The sequence below is a fragment of the Podarcis tiliguerta genome, assembly GCF_965153285.1.
Source record: "Podarcis tiliguerta genome assembly, chromosome: 2".
NCBI classification, from domain to species: domain Eukaryota; kingdom Metazoa; phylum Chordata; class Lepidosauria; order Squamata; family Lacertidae; genus Podarcis; species Podarcis tiliguerta.
Genome location: NC_139535.1, coordinates 56,923,630 through 56,946,226, shown reverse-complemented (window position 1 = coordinate 56,946,226; position 22,597 = coordinate 56,923,630). Strand labels below are relative to the sequence as shown.

Here is a 22,597-nt window from a genome sequence, read left to right as displayed (position 1 = left end):
CATCTTGGATTTCCATTGTTTGAGGCCATTTTCTTCTGAATACAAGTTACTGGGAAAACAGAAGGTGGGTCCATTGTTTTTGCCCTCAGGTCCTGCTTGCAGGTATCACATAGGCATCTGTTTGTCAGCTGTGAGAACAGGATGCTGGGACAGAAGAGACATGGGCACGATCCACCAGCGCTATTCTATGTTCTGATTAAACCACACTTCCGATCCTCACTGTGGTTCTGATGGAAAGGTCTATGGCAACAAGTGTAATTTCTGCTTTAATGTCCGGTACGTATAGAAATAATTATTTCTTTTTATAAAACAAATTAAAGTGATGATAACATGATAGAAGAGAAAGATATATTCAAAACCTCCAAACTGTTCCATATCTACTTACGATGACACTGGGAATGTTTTGGTAGGATGAGAAGTAAGTCACCATACATATATCCTTACTGTGTTTTTATATTTTGTTGGAAGCTGCCCAGAGTGGCTGGGGCAACCCACGCAGATGTGTGAGGTAACGACAACAACAACAGCGATTCTCCAGAGCTGGGATACAGCCACATATTCAAATTCCTTGATTCACTTTTGTCAGTTGAAAGGCATAAAAATATGGTCTCATAATCATGCTTCCATCCAGACTATGGGTAGGCAAACTCAGGCCCAGGGGCCGGATCCGGCCCAATCACCTTCTAAATCCAGCCCATGGATGGTCCGGGAATCAGTGTGGTTTACATGAGTAGAAGGTGCCCTTTTATTTAATATGCATCTCTGGGTTATTTGTGGGGCACAGGAATTCGTTCATTTTTTTCTCCAAAATATAGTCCAGTACCCCACAAGGTCTGAGGGCCCCCTGCTGAGAAAGTTTGCTGACCCCTAATCCAGACTATACTTTGAAGTTTTTTCCTAATTTGTAAACTCTCACAAAAATATGGTGTCTGTGTTACTGATCAACCCATGATTTGTCAAGCAACTATGGCATCACCCAGACTATACATACCACTTTAAACTATGGTTTCTCCTAAGGAATCCTGGGAAGTGTAGTCTGTTGTTTGCAGCTGACAGTTGTTAGGAAACTCTATTCCCCTTACAGAACTACAATTCCCAGAGTTCCGTGCAATAAGGAATTCTCTGGGAATTGTAGCTCTCTGAAGGGACCTTTAACAAAGTACGCTGCTGCATAGTGCAGATGTTGCTGAAGTAAGGTATTCCGAAACAACGCTGCTCATATTGACAGTTCCACTTGCAATGTCTGTTGTGTTTATTGAAATGGGAAGATTTTACTAGTCAGAATTCTGACTGATTTTCTGTGGTGAAAATGGCTTACATTAGGAACCAAAATGTTCCCTTGCAGTTCTAGGGGACAAGATGGAATGCAAGTTATTGTGTTTCTCAAACTAAGAGCTGCTCTTAAAATAGAAAAGAAAATTTATATAACTTTGTTTTACAATTCCAGTTACCCACAGTAATAATTTCAATATATGTTACCTTTTTCTTTCCAGGAAGAGCAAAGGGGCTCTGTCGCTCCAACATTTGGGAACGTGCTGAGAACTTGACAGATTTCCAAGAGACCTCTTTGCCTTATACTCTAATAGCAAATGTTGCAAAATAAGGTCTGATTCGCCATTAAAGATTTCTAACCTGCAACCTTGTATTGTTTTGATCTCTCCTATAATGTCTCATTTTGCGCCATGGAATGCATTGTTATTATGGTTGCTCTCTCTTTCAATACCTGGCTCATGTATATTTGAGGGTCTGTGTAGGGTTTAGGGCTTTAACCTCAGGAAGAAAGCATTTTTGTCCAGTGTGATATTTTATCCTTTCCTAGAATGTGTCACTCACAGTAGCATACATGTCAGCAGATTTGAGCAAGTGGGGAAAAGCAGAGAGGGAGAGAAAGAGAAATAACACACGGCCATGGATGTTGAGAACAATAATTCAGGAGTTACTGCCAGGCAAATGTGAAGGCATGTTGGACAACAGACATAGAACAAATACTTTTTGGGAGACTGTTTCTTCAGAGAAACAAAACGATGATGTATTTGAGATAGTAGGATAAGGCCTAGGTTGAGGTAGACATAGCACTGGGGTGGGCAATTTGGCCTGGAAAACATGAGACCAACGTAACAGGAAGTTCTATATTCCCAATTCCATACAGCTCTTAGAGAGACCTCAGAAAGTTTAGGGGAGAGTTTCTGTTGTGCGGAAACCAAACAACTAATGTGTATCCCCTCCCCTTCTCTGGTGTGTACAGCAACATAAAATTATGACTTGAAATGCAGCAGGAGGAAAGAACCCCACTGCATTGCAAGCCACCAACTAATACCTAGCCTAAATGTTATAAAATGCATATTTCCCATTCCCCGTCTCCGCTCCCTTCCCCCCAATATGTGTGTGTGTGTGTGTGTGTGTGTGTGTGTGAAGATCAACAGCCTTATCTCTTTCTTCTACTCTTTCCCATAAGTTCTCTCTGGGCATTCCAGTCCCATATAAAAGCAATGCATGAGGTGCTTCCATTGGTGTCCACATCTCACCTTTAGGCACTGGGCAAAAACGTTCCTTTTTAACCAAGCCTTTGGTTGATCTTATTGACATCCAACACCCTTTTCGAATGTGGTACTTGGGGGGGGGTGGGTTATTGGGTTATTGCTTTTAGTTTGATTTTATATGTTGTGGTCTTGTTGTAAACCGCCCTGTGACCTCCAGATATAGGGTGGTGTATAAGTGGAATACGGTAAATAATAATAATAGCAATCCTGGTGTCACGGTCCGGGTTACAGGCAGTCAGTGACCTGTCTTGGTACGTCGGGACCGGGGTAGAGGTCGGGAAGCAGGAATCAGCAGTCCAGGGTCAGCAGTCCAGGGGTCCGGAAGCCAAGAGTCTGGAAGCCAAGAGTCTGAGGGTCAGGAAACCAGGAGTCAGGAAGCCAAGGCTCCAAGAGTCAGGATACCAGGAGTCAGGAAGCCGAAGCACAGCTAGGTGGGAAGTGTGTTGCTGTGGCAAAGAGCCTGAGGAAACTGCTGGTCTTATATACCCCTCCTGGCCCTTGCCACCAGGTGCTACGAGTCTTCTGTCAAGCCTCACCTGTGCAGCCGTGCCTTGCCCTTCCAGGCCAAACTCAAGAAGGCCCCAGTCCTGTGAGACCCTACCAGTCACAGGGCCTGGCACCTGCACAACCTCCTGACACCTGGGCCGACTGTAAGTAAGAAGGTGGGAAGATGGGGGCTGTGAGAGCAGACTGAGGTTGGCGAGGCCGTGCCCTGCTTTCCCAATAGACCATCCTCCATTGCTCACTGGGATGCTTGGGCCATTTGTCTTCACCTTAGGGGGTTCCCCTCCACCTCAGATGTTCTGTACTTCTGAAAATCTCAGGATGCCCCCAAATCTGCTGGTTGTGTATGTGTGTTGCCATTTTGGCTACACAATGATAGGCAGTAAATTTAGCAATAAAAGTTGGATAGTCCCCCTGGTGCACATGGAAAGTGTTCCAAAAATGTTGTTCCTGCAGGTAGCTCAGGGGGACACATTTTATCTTACCCCTCCCAGTTCCAAGATGACTCAGGAGTGCTTGCAGCTCCTGAAGGGAGGGGAGGGGGAGGGGGGGAGGTCCACCTGGTGGGTTAACCACCAACCAGAAGAGAGTGGAAGCTTCGCTTTATAAGCCAGCCTTTCCCCTAAGTCTGTTGGCTAACAAGCTGGGTACATCTGCCATGCTGATAGCAATCTCCTGGGGCTGTGCTGGTGTGGATAGTTTTTAAACACCTACATCAAAATCTGAAGGTTTCCTAATCCAATAGTAACATGAGGGGGAATATTTTGTGTGCTAAACAAATATGAGTGTGTGTGAATGGGTTCTATCTGTGTGGTCTCTTAAAATTAGACACAAACACACTATACTGTCCCAGCTTTATAAGTGATTGGGTCCAACCCCCATTCAAAGGGGAAAGCCTACCATTATCAGTGTCTTCTCATGAAGAATGCTTCCTGCTCATAGGTAGCAGGCCAGCAGTAGGAACTGGTGCCCATTGGGACTGGTAGAGCACAAAACAGGGAAACCAACAATTGATGGATTTGGAGCCAATCACATCTGCTGGGTGGTTGTAAGTAAGAAGCCAGTCAGGGGGAAGGAGGCTGAGGTTGGCTCCATTTGCCCTAATGAATCCGTGGTCAATGCATACTAGAAGGGGTCTACCTTAGATATCTCCCTAATAAGCTGCCTTTCTACAAGCAGGGATGTTTTGTGTGTGTGTGTGTGTGTGTGCATGTATGTATGTATGCATGAGTGCAAATAATATTGACAGGCAATCTAACAGTCTGAAGTATATTTATCTTGAGTAAATTCTGCTGAGTGTTTAGCTTTACTCTTTCTCTCGGTGTGTAATTATTAACAAACTTCCAAATATTATGTTGTCCCGAAAATTCCATAAATATATTACCTTTCTGCGTGGTGCTGAAAAGTGGCGGGCTATTTTTTAAAAAATTAGATAATAGGCTAAACAAGCAGAACATAAATAAATATACTGAGAGATGTTTGTCCCAAGGGAACAATACAAGACTGATAATGCTGCTTAGCATATTTATTGATTAATCAAATAAAGATCTTGCCAGATATTCCCTAGCTGGCAATGCAAAGTATAAGCAGAAGGAAGAATATATTTCTTTGTGGTCATGGTATGAGTGAGGTATGAAGAGAAAGGGACATTTCCCTCAATAGATGTTCCTTAGTCTTTAGCACATTCCCCAAGGTGTCTCAGTCTCAGTACTCTTCCACTTGCGCTGATGAAGGAAAAACAAAACCAGGAACTCAGTGAGATAATTTGCAGTTTTTTTTAAGCTGCTAAACTGCATCACAAAAGTTAAAGACGTGAAATTTGAAGGATAGCTTTGTTTGTGTATTGCTTTGTGAAGTGTGAATTAGGTAATTTTGCATTAAAATGTGAACTAACCTGAAATTCCACCCCCACCTGGCACCATGATAGGTGAATAAGGCAAGTTAATTATTGCTGCATATCTCTGCTGCAGCACGACTTTGTAAAATATTCTCCTTTTTAAAATGTCATTTTATGTCAGATTTATTTATTTTTTAAGTTGAGTTGAGATTTAGCATTTCCAAAATTCACATTAGGGCAACACCTGTATTAGGTCATTATTACCTTTGCAATAACTGTATTATTGCCCCACCAGGGATTTATTTATTTTTCTTATAGGCCAATATGGCTACCGTTAATATTTATGAAAATGGAAGACGGATTCATTGTAGCATTTCCTTCAAATATTTTACTAATTTTGAGCTGCCTACAAAGTAGCTCTGCTCACTCTTTTCAATTTGTACTTTATAAGTGAAATGTATACTCACATATATGCATTGCAGAAAAGACACTTGTTGTCATAGGTGATGCCATCAGAGCCACAGTGGGGATTAAGCTCCTTGGTGCATGCTCCTTTGGGATACCCATGACCATATTCCTGCAGAAAAAGTAAATGACCCTGTTGAATTATTCCCTCCTTGACATTTAGACTGCAAGGGGAATTCAAAAGCAACAAATGTGACATTTGTAGGCTTTGCATCATATTGTTTTGTTTGGCACTGGAGAATTGGCACTCTGACAGGTTAGTTCTGATACGTTTCCTCTCCTTTTTTCCATCATTGTATATGCTGTGTAATTCCCTTGTATTTCAGGTTGGGCTGCCTCTGGATCCTTAGAGCAACTGTACTTTTTTTGTTGAAAGAAAACATAACAGCTTCCAGAATCAATCAGCATAAATATCATAGAATCATAGAGTTGGAAGAGACCACAAAGGCCATCAAGTCCAACCCCCTGCCAAGCAGGAAACACCATCAGAGCACTCCTTTCAAATCCTTTCTCTCACACATTCTCAAACAAACCACTATTGTCAGACACCTTCTTTCCAGCTGCCACTCACTTCCGTAATTCCAACATTTCCTTATCCTTCTCCTGCTCCGTCACATGAGAAAACTAGCTTTGGTCACTATGGTGGGTTCAGTGTATTTTTTATATCAGGCCTCTGGCAGGTGCTTCTACTCACTGAAGTCCTATTGATGAAATGGTAGGTAGACCCAGAGAACAATGAGTGAAACCACATGCCTCTTTGGCTTTTCAGGATAGCCACATGTGAAAGAGCAAGGGTTAGTTTTGCTGCAGTGGTGTAGCTTTGCAGAGGAGAAAGCGGAAGACAGGAAGACCAGCAGTAGGCAGAGGAAGAGCCAATGACAGCCAAAGCCAACTAAGTCTGGTCCACTGATCCTTCCTGCTGAGTTCTAAAAGGGCAACACTGAGCCTAAGGAGGAGAAAGTTGACAGGCTATGGACCCTCTGTGGACTGGTTTTGCTACCTGAGGCAAAGTGGGAAGGTGTCACCCTGCCCTGCCGCCACAGTGCCATCCTCACCAAAGCCTCCCTTACTGTGATCCCAAAACTGCTGTGGACATCTCACAATGCGCTCCATGAGATCTCATGAGATATCTGTGACATATTGCCATCATTTCACCACTAGCAGCACCACTGTTTAGGCTTCCTGCACCCAAGGCAGCTACCTCAGCTCGCCTCATGGGTGGGCCGGCCCTGAGCGTAAGGCAGCTTCCTGTGTTACTATGCATTTTGAGTGCTTGAAAAATGTCTTTCCCTCACAAAAGCAGCACTTACTTGCGTTTGCTAGGAAGCTCCCTTATCCAGTCAGACTGCTGGTCTATCTAGCTCAGTACTGTGCTCTTTGTGTGGCAATGCCTCTTGTGTGTTTAAATCTAGAGTCTTTTCCTACCTGGAGATGTCATGAATTGAAATGGGGACCTCTGGCATTCAAAACAAGTCCTCTGCTATGAGGGAGCTATGGCCCATCATTGAGACTGAGTTGTATCCAACAAAGTGGTCCCATTAGCTCAAGTACTTCTGTTTGCGGGATTTCCTCTCCTTTCCCATTCCCTCCAAATCCAAAAATCTGTTTTCTGTGTTTCAACCCACCTTCCAGTGATGATTTTGGAGGGGCACAGAGGAAGAGGAAGGTGAAAGAAAGTTCCATAGATCACATGGAAATCCTTGTGTGAATACAACCCTTGGATACACATTCATATCTGGATTCCTTCAACAACTGAGCAATGAGTTCTTACCAAAAGCCTGGTTCTTTTAACCATCGATTTTCTTCCTTCTCCTTATAAAAACCTCTAGTCAGCTGTAATACTTTGCTGAACTTTGGGCAGGAGAGGAGACATCAGCAGCCCTGGCAACCAAGATTGTAATAGGATTAGACAATATGTTCTTATCACTGTTGTGCTCATTGCACTGATAAAGAGAAAAGTTTACCTCAGAAACCATTTTTTCTAACAGTGAATTCTCCCTGCCCCCAGAAGATTTCATTTCATTGGGAAAAGACTTATGAATGGCTTCAGAACAAATGCCCCTCTCCAGTTGCTTTTCTCTTAAAAGATAAAGTAAATAAAGGAACTGTACATCTTATCTTGGTGCCAGAAAAAGCAAATATGAACAGTAAATTAGGTGAGAAGACTATTCTACCTTCTGCCTTCATCCTGTCCTGATCCTTTGGGTGTGGAAGGAATCCCCCCAGAATGTCAACTCCTTATGTTATGAAACTGTCCTTAGAGTGCCAAGTCTTTCACAATGAAGAAATCTAAAGTAAACTCCTGTGCATATATATAGAGGTGCTTGCACGTGTCCATCTGATATCCTGCTGGTAAAGTTGCTCTACAAGACAATCTTCTCATCTGAACATTGGTGCATTCAGTGCTCAGTGAAGAATGGGTGCATTTGTGGTTGTTGCTCTGGCACTTTGGTGCTTCACAGGTGAGTCACGCAGAAAGAGTGAGAGAGAGACAGAGAGAGACAGAGAGAGAGTATTACTGCTGACACTCTGAAAAAGTATTCTATATTGCTCAGATGAGTGGCCTGATGTGGAAGAAAATATTTAGTTTAAGAGGGAATTTTGGCAGGTGCAGCCTGCCATGAAAGGGTAGAAGAAAGCTAAGCTGTCCCACTGAAATTCCCTTACTTACAAATCCATAAAAAGTACTGGGACCCTGTCCTGTGATCCCCTAGGTATGGCCATAAGTAAGGATGGAAGAGAGGTTTGGTTTGGTTTGCATTTTGAAGTGTGCCTACTTAATTCACACTTCTTAATAGAAGCAACATGGACAAATCTACCCATCCCCAGAACAGGAAAAATATTATAGACCTGATTAGATGCACACATTTATAATCATATGAAATGGCTGGCGCTCAGTATACCAAACTGCTGATCATTCTCCCATCTGTTTATAATCTTTTGAAGCCATTGTGCAGCTCTTAATCTCTTTAGAGATTTCCTTCTGAATTTTTGAGAGCTCAGATATGGCATCCATGTGTTTTTGGTCTCCTTTCAGGAGTCTTCGGGGACGAAGACATTCAGGCAAACACGGTGAGTAATGCCGTATTATCCTTACAGCTTCTGCAGTTGGTTGTGTAATACAGATAAAACTGTAATTGCAAGTTGGCAGATGGAGAAGAATTTGAATTGTGTTCCTCAAGTGTAAGTGGGAAATGATGGTGTTCTCACTGCCCCTTGTCAACAACAAAGCAGACACATAAACACACACACAGCAGTTCTCCAGTGCAATTATAGTGAAGGAGAGCTGTGGAAGAGCACAGTTATTAGCAGCGAGATGACCACTCATTTCAGTGGGATGTGAGACCTTCTCTTTGAATAATGCTTCATTTTTGTGATTGCTGGGGTTGGGGAAGGGCAGGAGGAAGGTCCAGGTCCTTCAAATGCGCTAGCAAGACCAATCCATTGCTCTCCCCCATTCACACTGCTTTTGGAACAGGGAAGACATTTTATTTACACATAGGACTCGGCTATACAGCTGCCAACAAAACGTTTTAAGTGTCTTGTAAAGTGCATTATGCAAATGTGATACTAGATGGTGATGGTGAGTTATGGCAAATTCAATATATTTTTCAAAACATTTTTTAAAAAAGCATTTTCACTGCGTTTTTTTAAACATGTGTCTAGATTCCACCACAGAATTGTCTGGCTGTTCTATATATTCCAAGGTTCAGTTTTTATACGGTGCCTTTTGTACAATGATGCCCTAGGCAAGTCCACACTTGAGAAATTTATTCAACAATTTTTCCTTGGTTCAGTCTTCTGCATGCTTCTTCCTTGTGAATAATGGGGAATGTAAAAAGGAAAGGTAGATTCATAAGGTACCCTCTTTTCTCCTGTGTATCGGTTATAAACTTTAAAGGATGAAAGCATTGAAAAGTTATATAAAGGAAAACCTGTTGTGTAGACATATAATGTTTGTTGTTGTTTTCTTTTTATAGTTGGATTGCAGCCAACACCTCCAGGCAGCTGGTAACGGACCAATGAGCTGCACAAGGATTTATTTTCCAGTCTGTGGTACAGATGGCAACACTTATGCCAATGAATGTGAACTGTGTCGCCATAACCAGTAAGTAGCGCAGATGCAGAAGATTCTTTGCTGGGCAACAGACCATGGCTACCATTAGTTGTAATGATGTCTCATCCAATTTGTTTTATCTGTCCCTTTCCCATCCCACCCCACTTCCAAGATGGGGACATGTCTTACATGGGACCATTCCCATTTTACCACTATTCCCCTGTGGTTAGCTAGAGACTGAGAGATTATTTCTGGGCCAAGGTAACCAGCTAGGCTTCAGTCCTCAGTGATCTCTGTGTAAATCCAGTGTGCTTACAACATGACATTAAACTTACTCTCTACTCTCTGCAATTCAGTTTATATTTTAATGTACTTCCAGCTAATTTGTACATCCCCCGAAAATATGTGATCCAAAACACAGATATTGTTCAAAACATATGTACAAAAATCTGTATATTAAAAATAATGTACATAAAAATATGAATATTGCTAAAAATAACATATACAAATTCACATTGGGCAACATGGCATACAAAAATGTATTAGGATAAAATGCACGCAAAAAGGAATTCCATAAGATTTTTTATTTAGTTAGTTTTTTAAGAACTCAAACAGATGTGGAAATGGGGTGAATTAAGCATAAGACTGGAAAGATGAGGAACTGAAAAAGAAAGCACTGGATTTATCCATCCATATGCCACATATATTTTACTTCATCACTTTGACTGTCAGCAGGGTACATAGCAGAACTAGCTCAATGGGGCATTTGCCTGTGACTTGCAAGGTCTATTAGTGCCAACCAATGTTTATTATTAGTATTATTAGCCCAGAATACAGGAAATTGATTGCTAACGTTCCCTAAATTCTTCTCTTATTCAGGGAAAAAACCAAACTTGTTGGTAAGAAGCATGTTGGAGAATGTCCAAAGGTAGGTATAAAGAGTTTTGTGGTGAGAAATTGAACCTGCAGAACCAAATGGGCAAAATTGTTGTGTGATTTGGAGGGAATTGAAATGTCTTAAGCTTATGAATCACTTTTCATCTCAAAATAATCTCTAGATAACTGCAAAATATAATACATATCAAAACGAAATAATTAAAAGCAACTCCTGGTACAGTGGTACCTCTTTTTCGAATGTTATCCATTCCTGAAGACAGTTTGAGTTTCGAAATGTTCAAAAACCGAGGGCGGTCTCCAAATTTAATAGAGAAAATTGAGAAAAATACATGGTACCTCAGTGCAAGCTGTTCGAATTCTGAGGCACGTTCAGAAATGGAAGCATTTACTTCCAGGTTTTCAGCATTCGAAAACCAAAACGTTCGTCACTGGAGACATTCAAAAACTGAGGTGCCACTGTACAAGGTAATCAGACTATAAAGACAACCCCTCCAGTCCTTAACCACCAAAGACAGAAACAGACACACACACACACCCGTCTGCAAAGAAAAACAACACTCCAAACACGTTGAGGAAAGGAAATGTACTTGTGCAACATGAGCCTCCCTTGTTGCCACCCAGAGCCATAGCTATGGTGTTTGTGTGGGGAGCCATTTTTTTTTGCCCTGGATGAAGCCCCCAGAGGAGCAGCACTGAGGCTCCCAGCCTGTGGGTGTGCAAAATGTGCATGGGGTTTTTTTTGGGGGGGGGGGTTGGGGTATTTTTTTTGGCCAAACTGGGTCTTTGACTTGGGAGAAATAAAGCCTAGTTTTACCCCTGTTGCCACCCTCTTCCTGATAACTGCCAGAGGGGCACATAGAGAAGAGTCTTGATGCTGACCTCAGGGCATGGGCAGGCTAATATGGGGAAAGGTGTTCCATAACGTGTACCATATTAGGGCCCTGAGCTATATAAGTCTTCATAGGTTAAAACCAGCACCTTGAAATGGGCCTGAGAATAAATGGCTATTAGCTTCTGGGAATAATGGGATCAAGCCTCATTTACAATTTGCTGCCCCAGAGAACTAGGGCAGCACTAGACTGAATGTGCTCAAGTTACAGGAAGATAGGTTTTAGTGGGAAATTGGAAGAAACTACTTGATGGTAATGGCAGCGCAACAATGAATGAATTACTGAGAAGGCTGGAAGGCTGGAGGCCTTCAAGAAGAAGCCAGACAGGTTGAGGATGCTCTAGCCCTGGATTTCCCCCGCCCCCCAAAACCCCTGCCCCTATGATTCTAGGGACAACCACAAGCCTCCTTTATACAGAGAAGAAAATACAGCTAAATAGCTTCTTTTTCCATGTTTAGAATTTAACAAAACAAAACTGGAAAAATGAATGTCAGAGGTAATTATATGGAAGATTGCTGGGTACAATCAAATGCTACATGTTTATTTTATAGATGGATTGCAGTGAATTCATGCAAGCGAAAGGAGTCATGGCCTGCCCCAAAATGGCTAAACCAGTCTGTGGAACAGATGACAACACTTATGTCAGTAAATGTGATCTTTGTCGTCAAAACCTGTAAGTAATGTGGATACTGAACATTTTCCCCCTGGCAACGGACAATGACTATCATTCTTTATAATGATATCTCATTATATTTATTGTATTTGGTCCTTTGCCACCCTACCTTCTTTCCAAGCTTCCATAGTGGCTTACATGAGACCAACCTCACTCTCCAATGATTGGTTATCTAGAGAATGATAAATGATGATTGGCGCAATGCAATCCAATAAGCATCAGCACTGATCAGGGATGTGAAACCAGTCCTGCATGCTGTAGATAAAGTGAAACTGGTTCCTTATGTACCTACAGAGTTATTTTTATTTCAAGTCTATTTTATTTCTGGTTAGCGGAATCATAGGAGTCCCAATAACTTTGTGTAGCAGGAGGACAAAGGATCTGTAACAGATGAAGGAGCTCAAGGATACAAATTGTAGAGCCAGCTCAGTCAAGCTTTGCCTGTAGCAGTTCTGAAGAGCTAAACATAGTTTGTTTTAATAATGTGAACTACAGGAAAGAATTTGTCAACTTTTCTCTCTTTCTTACCCAGGGAATCCAACAAGAATGTGGCTGTGAAGTATGGAGGTCAATGTATTCAGATTCAGGTAAGCAGCATGACTGTGTTATTCTAGATATTGGGAGTGGCAGGTATCAATCCCTCTCTTAACAGAATCAGAAGCAAAAAACCCTCTACATTTTTGCAGTTGTGGAATTTTTTATAAGGTATCAAGGGTGAAAGAAGGCATAAACTTTAGTATGTTTAGACAGAATTGGGCAAAGTTTATTGAATACTGACATAACAAAGCACATGCTTCACATGAACCAAAATATTTATTTGAGATAATATAATACATATGAAATTATGACTGTTGTGTTTCCTATTTCTTCATTTTTTGGTTTTTGTTTCTTTGTTGCAAATATGTATGACTCTACAAAATTGAATATAAATTGCACTTTAAAAAAGAAGTTATGTTGAACTGGTGAGCAAATGTAAAAGTTAATGGGTACAGAACTACTTCTTTTGTAAAGTGGAACTTAGTTTTATTTAACAGGTGACAGATTAAGAATCCCTTTCTTTTTGCAGGACTATTGTAAGAACTTTAGCCCAAATGCTCTCATGTGCCCATTGAATTATATGGCTCACTGCGGTTCCGATGGAAAGAACTATAGCAACCAGTGTGATTTCTGCATTCATGCCCTGTACGTATAGAAATAATAATTATTTTTTTATAGAAAAATAACTAAAGTGATGATAACATGATAGAAGAGAAAGATATACAGTGCTGCTCAGGTTGTGAATGTGATCCATGTGGGATGCACGTTCGCAACCCACAGCATTCGCAACCCGCATCTGCGCATGCGTGAGTTGTGATTTGGAGCTTCTGTGCATGCGCGACCGCCGAAAGCTGGAAGTAACCCGTTCTGGTACTTCTGAGTTTCAGCGGTCTGTAACCCAACAAAAGGTAACCTGAAGTGGCTGTAACCCAAGGTATGACTGTATTCAAAACCTCTAAGCTGTTCCGTATCTACTTATGATGACACTGGGAAAGTTTTGGTAGGATGAGAAGTAAGCCATCCTACATATATCCTTACTGTGTTTTTGCATTTTGTTGGAAGCTTCCCAGAGGGGCTGGGGTAACCAACTCAGATGTGCAAGGTAACAACAACGGTAACAACAATGCCAAGAATTCTCCAGAGCTGGGATATAATCACATATCCAGATTCCTTGATTCACTTTTGTCAGTTGAAAGGGTTACAAATATGGTCTCATAATCATGCTTCCATCCAGACTATACTTTGAAGTTTTTTCCTGTCAAGCAACTATGACATCACCCATACCACTTTAAACTGTGGTTTCTCCTAAGGAATCCTGGGAAGTGTAGTCTGCTCTTTGCAGCTGAGAGTTGTTAGGAAACTCTATTCCCCTTACAGAACTACAATTCCCAGAGTTCCATGGAATAAGGAATTCACTGGGAATTGTAGCTCTCTGAAGGGAATAGGAGTTTTCTCAGGACCTTTAACAAAGTGCACTTCTGCATAGTGCAGATGTTTCTGAAGTAAGGTATTCCGAAACAACGCTGCTCATATTGACAGTTCCAGTTGCAATGTCTGTTGTGTTTATTTAAATGGGATGATTTTACTAGTCAGAATTCTGATTGATTTTCTGTGGTGAATGTGGCTTACATTAGGAACCAAAATGTTCCTTTTTTGCATAGTGGGAAGCAGTTCTAGGGGATAAGATGGAATGCAAGTCACTGCAATTCTCAAACTAAGAGCTGTTTTTTTTAAAAAAAACCAAACCTTATATAACTTTGTTTTATCCACAATAATAATTTCAATATATGTTACCCTTTTCTTTCCAGGAAGAGCAAAGGGGCTCTGTTGCTCCAACATTTTGGAGAGTGCTGAGAACTTGACAGATTTCCAAGAGACCTCTTTGCCTTATACTCTAATAGCTAATGTTGCAAAATAAGGTCTGATTTGCCATTAAAGATTTCTAACCTGCAAGGATGTATTGTTCTGATCTCTCCTATAATGTCTCATTTTGCGCCATGGAATGTATTGCTATTTTGGTTGTTCTCTCTTTCAATACCCGGCTCATGTATATTTGAGGGTCTGTGTAGGGTTTAGGGCTTTAACCTCAGGAAGAAAAGCATTTTTGTCCAGTGTAATATTCTATTCTTTCCTAGAAAGTGTCACTCACAGTAGCATACATGTCAGGAGATTTGAGCAAGTGGGGGAAAGCAGAGAGGGAGAGAAAGAGATAATGTTGAGAACAATAATTCAGGAGTTACTGCCAGGCAAATGTGAACAACAAATGTGGGCAACAGACATAGAACAAATACTTTTTGGGAGACTGTTTCTTCAGAGAAACAAGACGATGATGTATTTGGGATAGTAGGATGAGGCCTAGCATGAGGTAGACATAGCACTGGGGTGGGCAATTTGGCCTGGAAAACTTGAGACCAACGTAACAGGAAGTTCTATATTCCCAATTCCATACAGCTCTTAGAGAGACCTCAGAAAGTCTCTCTCTGTCCAGGAAATTGAGGCTGTGTATACATTACTGTTTACTATGGCTCCAGTATATTTCATGACTGGTGCGTGAAGCTGAGTATGCATGACATTAGTCCAATCCATATGTATCCTGTAATATCTTGAGACATAAGGCTCTTTCTCTTGAAATAGGCTTCCACCTGATTTGAAAAGTAACCTGTGGTTAAGCTGAAGTGTGTGCATTTCAGACCAGTGGCGTCGCAACAGGGTGGGGGTGAGGGTGGTACAGCCTGGTTTCGTGCCTTCAGGGGTGACTTCTTGTCACCCCTCGGAGGCTCATGGTGGCGTGAGCAGCTGTCTTCTCTGCGGTGGCTCCCCGTCCATGGAATGCTCTCTCCAGGGAAGTTCGCCTGGCCCCTTCATTTAGACACCTTTAGGCGCCAGGCAAAAATGTTCCTTTTTAAACAGGCCTTTGTTTGAGCTTATTGACATCCAACACCCTTTCAGACTGTGGTTTTTTTTGGGGGGGGGGGTTAATTGGGTTATTGCTTTTGGTTTGATTTTATATGTTGTGGTCTTGTTGTGAACCACCCTGAGACCTCTGGGTATAGGGCGCTGTATAAGTTGAATAAATAATAATAATAACCCTGGGCTGACTGTAAGTAAGAAGGTGGGAAGATGGGGGATGTGAGTGCAGACTGAGGTTGGTGAGGCCGTGCCCTGCTTTCCCAAATAGACCAGCCTCCATTGCTCACTGGGATGCTTGGGCCATTTGTCTTCACCTTAGGGGGTTCCCCTTCACCTCAGATGTTCTGTACATCCGAAAAACTCAGGATGCCCCCAAATCTGCTGGTTGCATATGTGTGCTGCCATTTTGGCTACACAATGATAGGCAGTAATATTAGCAATAAAAGATGGATAGTCCCCCTGGTGCACATGGAAAGACTGTTCTAAAAATGTTGTTCCTGCAAGTAGCACAGGGGGACACATTTACTCTCACCCCTCCCAGTTCCAAGTTGACTCAGGGTGAGGTCCACCTGGAGGGTTATCCACCAATCAGAACAGGGCAGAAGAGCACACACTACTGTCCCAACTTTATATGTGATTGAGTCCAACCCCCATTCAAAGGGGGAAGCCTATCAGCATCAGTGTCTTCCCATGAAGAACACTTCTTGCTGATAGGTGTGTAGCAGCATGCCAGCAGTGGGAACTGGTTCCCATTGGAACTGATGGGGCAGAAAACAGGGAAACCAACAATTGATGGATCTGGAGCCAATCACAAGTTGAACCATCTGCTGGATGGTTGTAAATAAGAAGCCAGACAGGGGAAAGGAGGCTAAAGTTGGCACCATTCGCCCTAATGAATTGGTGGTCAATGAATACTAGGGAGAAGGGGTCTACCCTAGATGTCTCCCTAATGAGCTGGCTTTCTACCAGCAAGGAGGTAGTGTTTGTGTGTGTGTGTGTGCGCGCGTGCGCACGCATGGGCATGCATGCATGCTTGCATGAGCATAAATCATATCAACAGGCAATCTAACACTCTGAAGTGTTATAGTTCATGTTGAGTAAATTCAGCTGAGCATTTAGCTTTACTCTTTGTGTGTGTGTGTGTGTGTGTGTGTGTGTGTGTGTGTGTGTGTAATTATTAACAAACTTCCAAATATTATATTGTCCCCAAAATTCCATAAATATATTACCTTTCTGCATGGTGCTGAAAAGTGGGGGGCTATTTTTTTTTTAAAAAAAAAGATAATAGGCTAAACAAACAGAACGTAAATAAATATACTGAGAGATGTTTGTCCCAAGGGAACAATACAAGACTTATAATGCTGCTTAGCTTATTTATTGATTAATCAAATAAAGATCTTGCCAGATATTCCCTAGCTGGCAATGCAAAGTATAAGCAGAAGGAAGAATATATTTCTTTGTGGTGATGGTATGAGTGCGGCATGAAGAGAAAGGGACATTTCCCTCAATAGATGTTCCTTAGTCTTTAGCATTTTCCAAGGTGTCTCAGTCTCAGTACTCTTCCACTTGCGCTGATGAAGGAAAGACAAAACCAGGAACTCAGTGAGATAATCCAAAAGATGCATGCTTCACCATTACTCCGTAAACAGAAATAATCCAAAGATGAGTAGAGATGGATCAATATGTCAGTTTGGGTTTCTCTCATTTTCTTATTTCTGAAGTCTTAAATCTAGTGCCTCATGTTACTGAATCAATCTGTGACATTCATAAAAATTGAGAGCATTTTTATGCAAACTCCTGCCCCCTCAAAACTTTGTATTGTTTTCCCAATTTACACATTTTTGCAGTTTTCTTAAGCTGGAAACCTGCATCACAAAATTTACAGACGTGAATTTTAAAGGATAGCTTTGTTTCCGTTTGCGTATTGGTTTGTGAAATGTAAATTAGGTAATTTTGCATTAAAATGTGAACTAACCTGAAATACCACCCCCACCTGGCACCATGATAGCTAAATAAGGTAAGTTAATTATTGCTGTATATATTTGCTGCAGCACCACTTTGTGAAATATTCTCCTTTTAAAAATGTCATTTTATGTCATTTTTTCCCCCAATTGAGTTGACACTTCCAAAATCCACAATTAGGGTAACACCTGTATTAGGTCATTATTACCTTTACAATAACTGTATTATTGCCACACCAGGGATTTATTAATTGTAGCATTTCCTTCAAATATTTTACAAATTTTGAGCTGCCTACAAAGTAGCTCTGCTCACTCTTTTCAATTTGTACTTTATAAGTGAAATGTATACTCACATATATGCATTGCAGAAAACACACTTGTTGTCATAGGTGATGCCATCAGAGCCACAGTGGGGATTAAACTCCTTGGTGCATGCTCCTTTGGGATACCCACGACAATATTCCTGCAGAAAAAGTATCGGTAAATTACACTGTTGAATTATTCCCTCCTTGACATTTAGACTGCAAGGGGAATTCCATAGTGACCAATGTGACATTTGTAAGTTTCTTTGCATCTTATTTCATGTTTTAGCTCAGACTTCCTCAGCATTGGCCCTCCAGATGTTTTTGGCCTACAACTCCCATGATCCCTAGCTAGCAGGACCAGTGGTCAGGGATGATGGGAATTGTAGTCTCTAAACATCTGGAGGGCCAGAGGCTGAGGAAGCCTGTTTTAGCTAATACACTTTAACTCTAATTATTATTCAATTATTTGTTAACTGCCTTGAGCTCCACCTGCAAAAATTATAACAGAGTAGAACACAAGTCGCCTAAACACTTCCTTTGTTTTAAAAGCTGTGACCAATGCAATGTGTCTTTATTCTTTTAGTGATTGCTTTGTGTTATGTATGCGCATTACCTGTATTTTTTAACTCTTTATCAAAATAAAATAAAAATCCATGAGGACTGCAGTATCATAAAGCTTAACTCTAAATAACTAAAGAGAAATAGCATAAAAATAGATAACTAGCACTCACTCGTTCATTTATTGCTTCAGTGGCAGCACCTAGAACCAAAACACCAAGAACATAAACATTATAAAGTCAATCCATATTTACCGTATTTATTATTTGTTTGTATGACTGAGAATACTGTGTTTAGGGATTTCAGGCACCTTTCCTGAAATCAATTCTGTGTCCAGGGCAATGGTCTACCAGCTCCATCTGGTACGCAGGTTGAGACCCTACCTGCCCGCGGACTGTCTCGCCAAAGTGGTGCATGCTCTGGTTATCTCTCGCTTGGACTACTGCAATGTGCTCTATGTGGGGCTACCTTTGAAGGTGACCCGGAAACTACAACTAATCCAGAATGTGGCAGCTAGACTGGTGACTGGGAGCCGCCACCGAGACCACATAACACCGGTCTTGAAAGACCTACATTGGCTCCCAGTACGTTTCTGAGCACAATTCAAAGTGTTGGTGCTGACCTTTAAAGCCTTAAACGGCCTTGGTCCAGTATATCTGAAGGAGCGGCTCCACCCCCATCGTTCTACCCGGGAACTGAGGTCCAGCGCCAAGGGCCTTCTGGTGGTTCCCTCCCTGCGAGAAGCCAAGTTACAGGGAACCAGGCAGAAGGCCTTCTCGGTAATGGCACCTGCCCTGTGGAACACCCTCCCACCAGATGACAAAGAGAACAACAACTACCAGACTTTTAGAAGACATCTGAAGGCAGCCCTGTTTAGGGAAGCTTTTAATGTTTGATGCATTACTGTATTTTAATATTTTGTTGGAAGCCACCCAGAGTGGCTGAGGAAGCCCAGCCAGATGGGCGGGGTATAAATAAATTAGTAGTAGTAGTAGTAGCACGAGGAAGCAACCTCAAAAACAACCATGCATCATTATGTTTCTTTCTGAGATGGAACATATAATGGGAGCCTCAAAATGCAAATCTCTCCAGAAAGGGAACCTTTACAATATGAAGTATGACTCACCTGAGTACAAAAAGAAGACCATCAAAGTGAGGAGGAAAAAGCTGCCTGGCTTCATGGTTGTGCTGGTGGGTTTGGATCTGTTGACCTCTTAGTTCTCTTCCAAGCAGCAGAAGCTTCTCATGTGAGATCTAACCTCTCTCCCGTGCATATAAAGAAGTATCAGTGGCCTTGATGATGAAATCTCCCAGTTTCAAGAATTTTTTACATTTGGAAATGTAAAGGACTGTGGTGTCCTGTACCAACTTTCACACCTTCCTTTCAGTGCGCAATCCAGGATTATGCAAGAGACATTTGGTAACCAGCTTGGTAGTTTACTTTCTAAACCATAAGACATAGCAAAGAGAAAATATTAAACACAGAAAGAAATTGAATAAAAATGAGCTAAAATACAATGACATTCTTAGTTCACTTTATAACAATCCATTGCTTTGGTTTCCAGAGATGAATGATATAATTTCACTGCTTCAGAAGTAAATAGAGCCCCATTCTTCATGCCAATCAACAACTCTGCTTTTTGTTTATTGGAACTTTTTTTAATTAAAAAACACACACAACTGTTCCACTTTAAAAAGTGAGCTGGATACTTGGTACTTGCTTCCTTGAGAAGTGTTTATTTTCAATGCCACAAATGAAGTAGCTGTGTGTAGATGTTGAAACGGGATCAAAAAAGGAGGCATGGAGGAACTATTGAGATCATACCCACAGGCCCCACTTCCAGCTACCATGTACTGTACTAGTTTCCACTTCTGCCCATGGGCTCATATGCACACACCTCAACATTTACAGGCTCTGGACATACCATTTGTACTGTTCAAAACTGGAGAGGGTTTTGAGAAGAGCCCTGTCAAGAGGTATAATCTAAAACAAACACAAACCTAGAGGGAAATTGACTAGAATCATAGAATCATAGAGTTGGAAGAGACCACAAGGGCCATCGAGTCCAACCCCCTACCAAGCAGGAAACACCATCAGAGCACTCCTGACATATGGTTGTCAAGCCTCTGCTTAAAGACCTCCAAAGAAGGAGACTCCACCACACTCCTTGGCAGCAAATTCCACTGTCGAACAGCTCTTACTGTCAGGAAGTTCTTCCTAATGTTTAGGTGGAATCTTCTTTCTTGTAGTTTGGATCCATTGCTCCGTGTCCGCTTCTCTGGAGCAGCAGAAAACAACCTTTCTCCCTCCTCTATGTGACATCCTTTTATATATTTGAACATGGCTATCATATCACCCCTTAACCTCCTCTTCTCCAGGCTAAACATGCCCAGCTCCCTTAGCCGTTCCTCATAAGGCATCGTTTCCAGGCCTTTGACCATTTTGGTTGCCCTCCTCTGGACACGTTGAGAGCTGCTAGTATGCAGGGGCGAATGAAGGCGTTGTGACACCCAGGGCAGGGTGTTGCTACATTGGGCGCTTGTGCGATGTCACTACGTATGACGCATGTGCTGTACGTAATGACACTGCACATGCCCTGTACATAGCAGTTTGCAGCTGGTCCATACACATGCGGCTGAGGGGGCCTTCTTGTCACCCTCCCGGATGTGGAACCCAGGGCGAGCCGCCTGTCAGAATCTCCACTCAGCCAAGCTGATAAAGCTCATCTTCTGGCCGAGCCTTCGAAATCACCTCCGATGAATAATTAATGACCTGAGCCTTTGATGAGGCTTCCAGGCACGTTCCGATTCCGCAGAGAATCAAAGCAGCAGGCGGAAGTGATGAGATTTATGGCTACATCGCTATGCTTTATTTCTTACTACGCAGACAGCAAAGAAATATACATCCTCTCTCTATGAAAGCAGAGAGCAACTGAAACAAAGGAACGAAGGAAACAGAGAAACCAGTACGTCACATCCGTCTCCCTTCTCCCATGACACTTCCAACAGTCTGGAAGGTCTCTGGAATGCAAACAGAGTCCTGTGACTCCAAGCAGCTGCTCAGTGGCAAACAGAAACTAACACCCCCCCCCCCCCGTTGCAACACCACTGCTAGTATGCTGGATGGAGATGCCATGTTGGTGTGGACTATTCATGGGTGACTAATAAGCAAAGGCATGTGGGATGGAGAGAGGTGATGGGATGGTTGGGAAGGAGATGAGGCAGAATTCATGTTTACAGACTGCCTTACAACTGTAAAAAAGACTCATCTGATCTGTATTTCTGGAGCATGCTGGTTGCATTTTCCTTCTTTTGAAAAGTATCAGTTGTTTTGCAAGATCTTTGCATACCACTGTGCTCTCAATAGAATGAATATGCAACTTCAGATAGAATCTCCAAGGAAAAATGAGGAGAATATGCTGGGGCAATACTTTCATCATAATAAATATGGTTTATTAAGAACATAAGAATAGGCCTGTTGGATTGTCCCTGTGGCCTATCTGTCCCAGCATCCTGTTCTCACAGTGTACCTACAGATGCCTATGAAAGCCTGTAAGCAGGACCTGAGGGCAACAGCAATTGCTTTTCCCCCAGTAACTTGTATTGAGAAGCAAATTGCCTCAAACAACGTAAATCCAATATGGCCCTGCCACACATTCATGGTTTGTTTTCTCCTGTCAATCAGATCTTGCTTTCTCGGTGCATGCTTTTCACACCTGTGGTTTCAAAACTATTGGATAGAATAAGTGTGTTTGATGTATATAATGTGCTTGGATTGCTTCCTAGGACAACCTTTACCATATCTATTTTATATCTTACATGCTGAACCAATAAGGCTCTTCCTCCCCCCCCCCCCCCGTACTAAGATGTTGGGAAAGCTGTTCTTTCGTATTGCCCTGTGGTCAAAAGGGTCTCATCATGTGTAAAACCGTTTTGTTTGTACCTCTTTTCTTGTGACTTGCAACAGCAATGTCATCATTGCACCATGAGCTGCAACAATCTCGGCAAAAGATGCGCATGGCAAAAGTATGCATAGCTTCTGAAACTTTGGTCAATCAGGTGGTGTTGCATGTGGGATCCCAGATCTGCAAGATTGCACCTGTTTGTCTTCTTTCTTTCTTTCTTTCTTTCTTTCTTTCTTTCTTTCTTTCTTTTGCACAAAGAAGCTTCATCTGGAGGGCAAATCTTAAAGATGGTGGGTGCTGTTGCTGGATCAAGGTGATTACTTTTGATATATATGTGTACACACACACACACACACACACACACACATATTCTTAAGTTTTCCTGTTAGTGAACCTAACAGACAAAATGATCCCTCCTCTTTCCCCCTGCACACTTTGCAGGCCCCCCCCAACCTACCCCCTGGCAAGTTTCACAGGTGCAGAGCGTGTGCAGGAGGAGCGGGAGGCCACATTCTGCAAGCACAAGCCCTTGGATGAATCCTGCCTAAAGCCCAGTGT

At 42.1% G+C, this 22,597-nt stretch overlaps 2 protein-coding genes and 1 long non-coding RNA gene across 3 annotated transcripts in view; 2 read left to right on the top strand and 1 right to left on the bottom strand.

The window, feature by feature from the left end:
• The window catches only part of LOC310671258 (ovomucoid-like), a 30,966-nt gene extending 11,494 nt beyond the window's left edge, over positions 1 to 19,472 (bottom strand). The window contains exons 1-4 of the mRNA XM_083427003.1: positions 19,261 to 19,472; positions 18,308 to 18,336; positions 17,625 to 17,734; positions 16,841 to 16,881 (exon numbers count right to left, since the gene is read on the bottom strand). Of these exons, the coding sequence (XP_083283129.1) occupies positions 16,841 to 16,881; positions 17,625 to 17,734; positions 18,308 to 18,336; positions 19,261 to 19,315 (235 nt within the window). The 5' untranslated portion in view covers positions 19,316 to 19,472. The remainder of the gene's footprint in view (positions 1 to 16,840; positions 16,882 to 17,624; positions 17,735 to 18,307; positions 18,337 to 19,260) is intronic.
• LOC310669875 lies at positions 215 to 1,643 on the top strand. Its single transcript, XR_014507441.1, has 2 exons — positions 215 to 276; positions 1,494 to 1,643. It is a non-coding gene; the product is annotated as an uncharacterized lncRNA (long non-coding RNA).
• On the top strand, positions 7,681 to 14,353 carry LOC310669646 (double-headed protease inhibitor, submandibular gland-like). Its single transcript, XM_083424086.1, has 8 exons — positions 7,681 to 7,808; positions 8,384 to 8,418; positions 9,327 to 9,454; positions 10,283 to 10,331; positions 11,742 to 11,863; positions 12,396 to 12,450; positions 12,930 to 13,045; positions 14,209 to 14,353. The coding sequence occupies exons 1-8, from the start codon at positions 7,763 to 7,765 to the stop codon at positions 14,252 to 14,254; spliced, it is 597 nt and encodes a 198-aa protein (XP_083280212.1). The 5' UTR covers positions 7,681 to 7,762; the 3' UTR covers positions 14,255 to 14,353.
• Positions 19,473 to 22,597: the final 3,125 nt, after the last annotated feature.

Coding starts and splice junctions, on each gene's coding strand:
- LOC310669646 (XM_083424086.1), top strand. CDS start 7,763: ATGGGTGCATTTGTGGTTGTTGCTCTGGCACTTTGGTGCTTCACAG. Junction 11,864..12,395: donor GATCTTTGTCGTCAAAACCT/GTAAGTAATGTG, acceptor TTTCTTACCCAG/GGAATCCAACAAGAATGTGG. Junction 13,046..14,208: donor GATTTCTGCATTCATGCCCT/GTACGTATAGAA, acceptor TTTTCTTTCCAG/GAAGAGCAAAGGGGCTCTGT.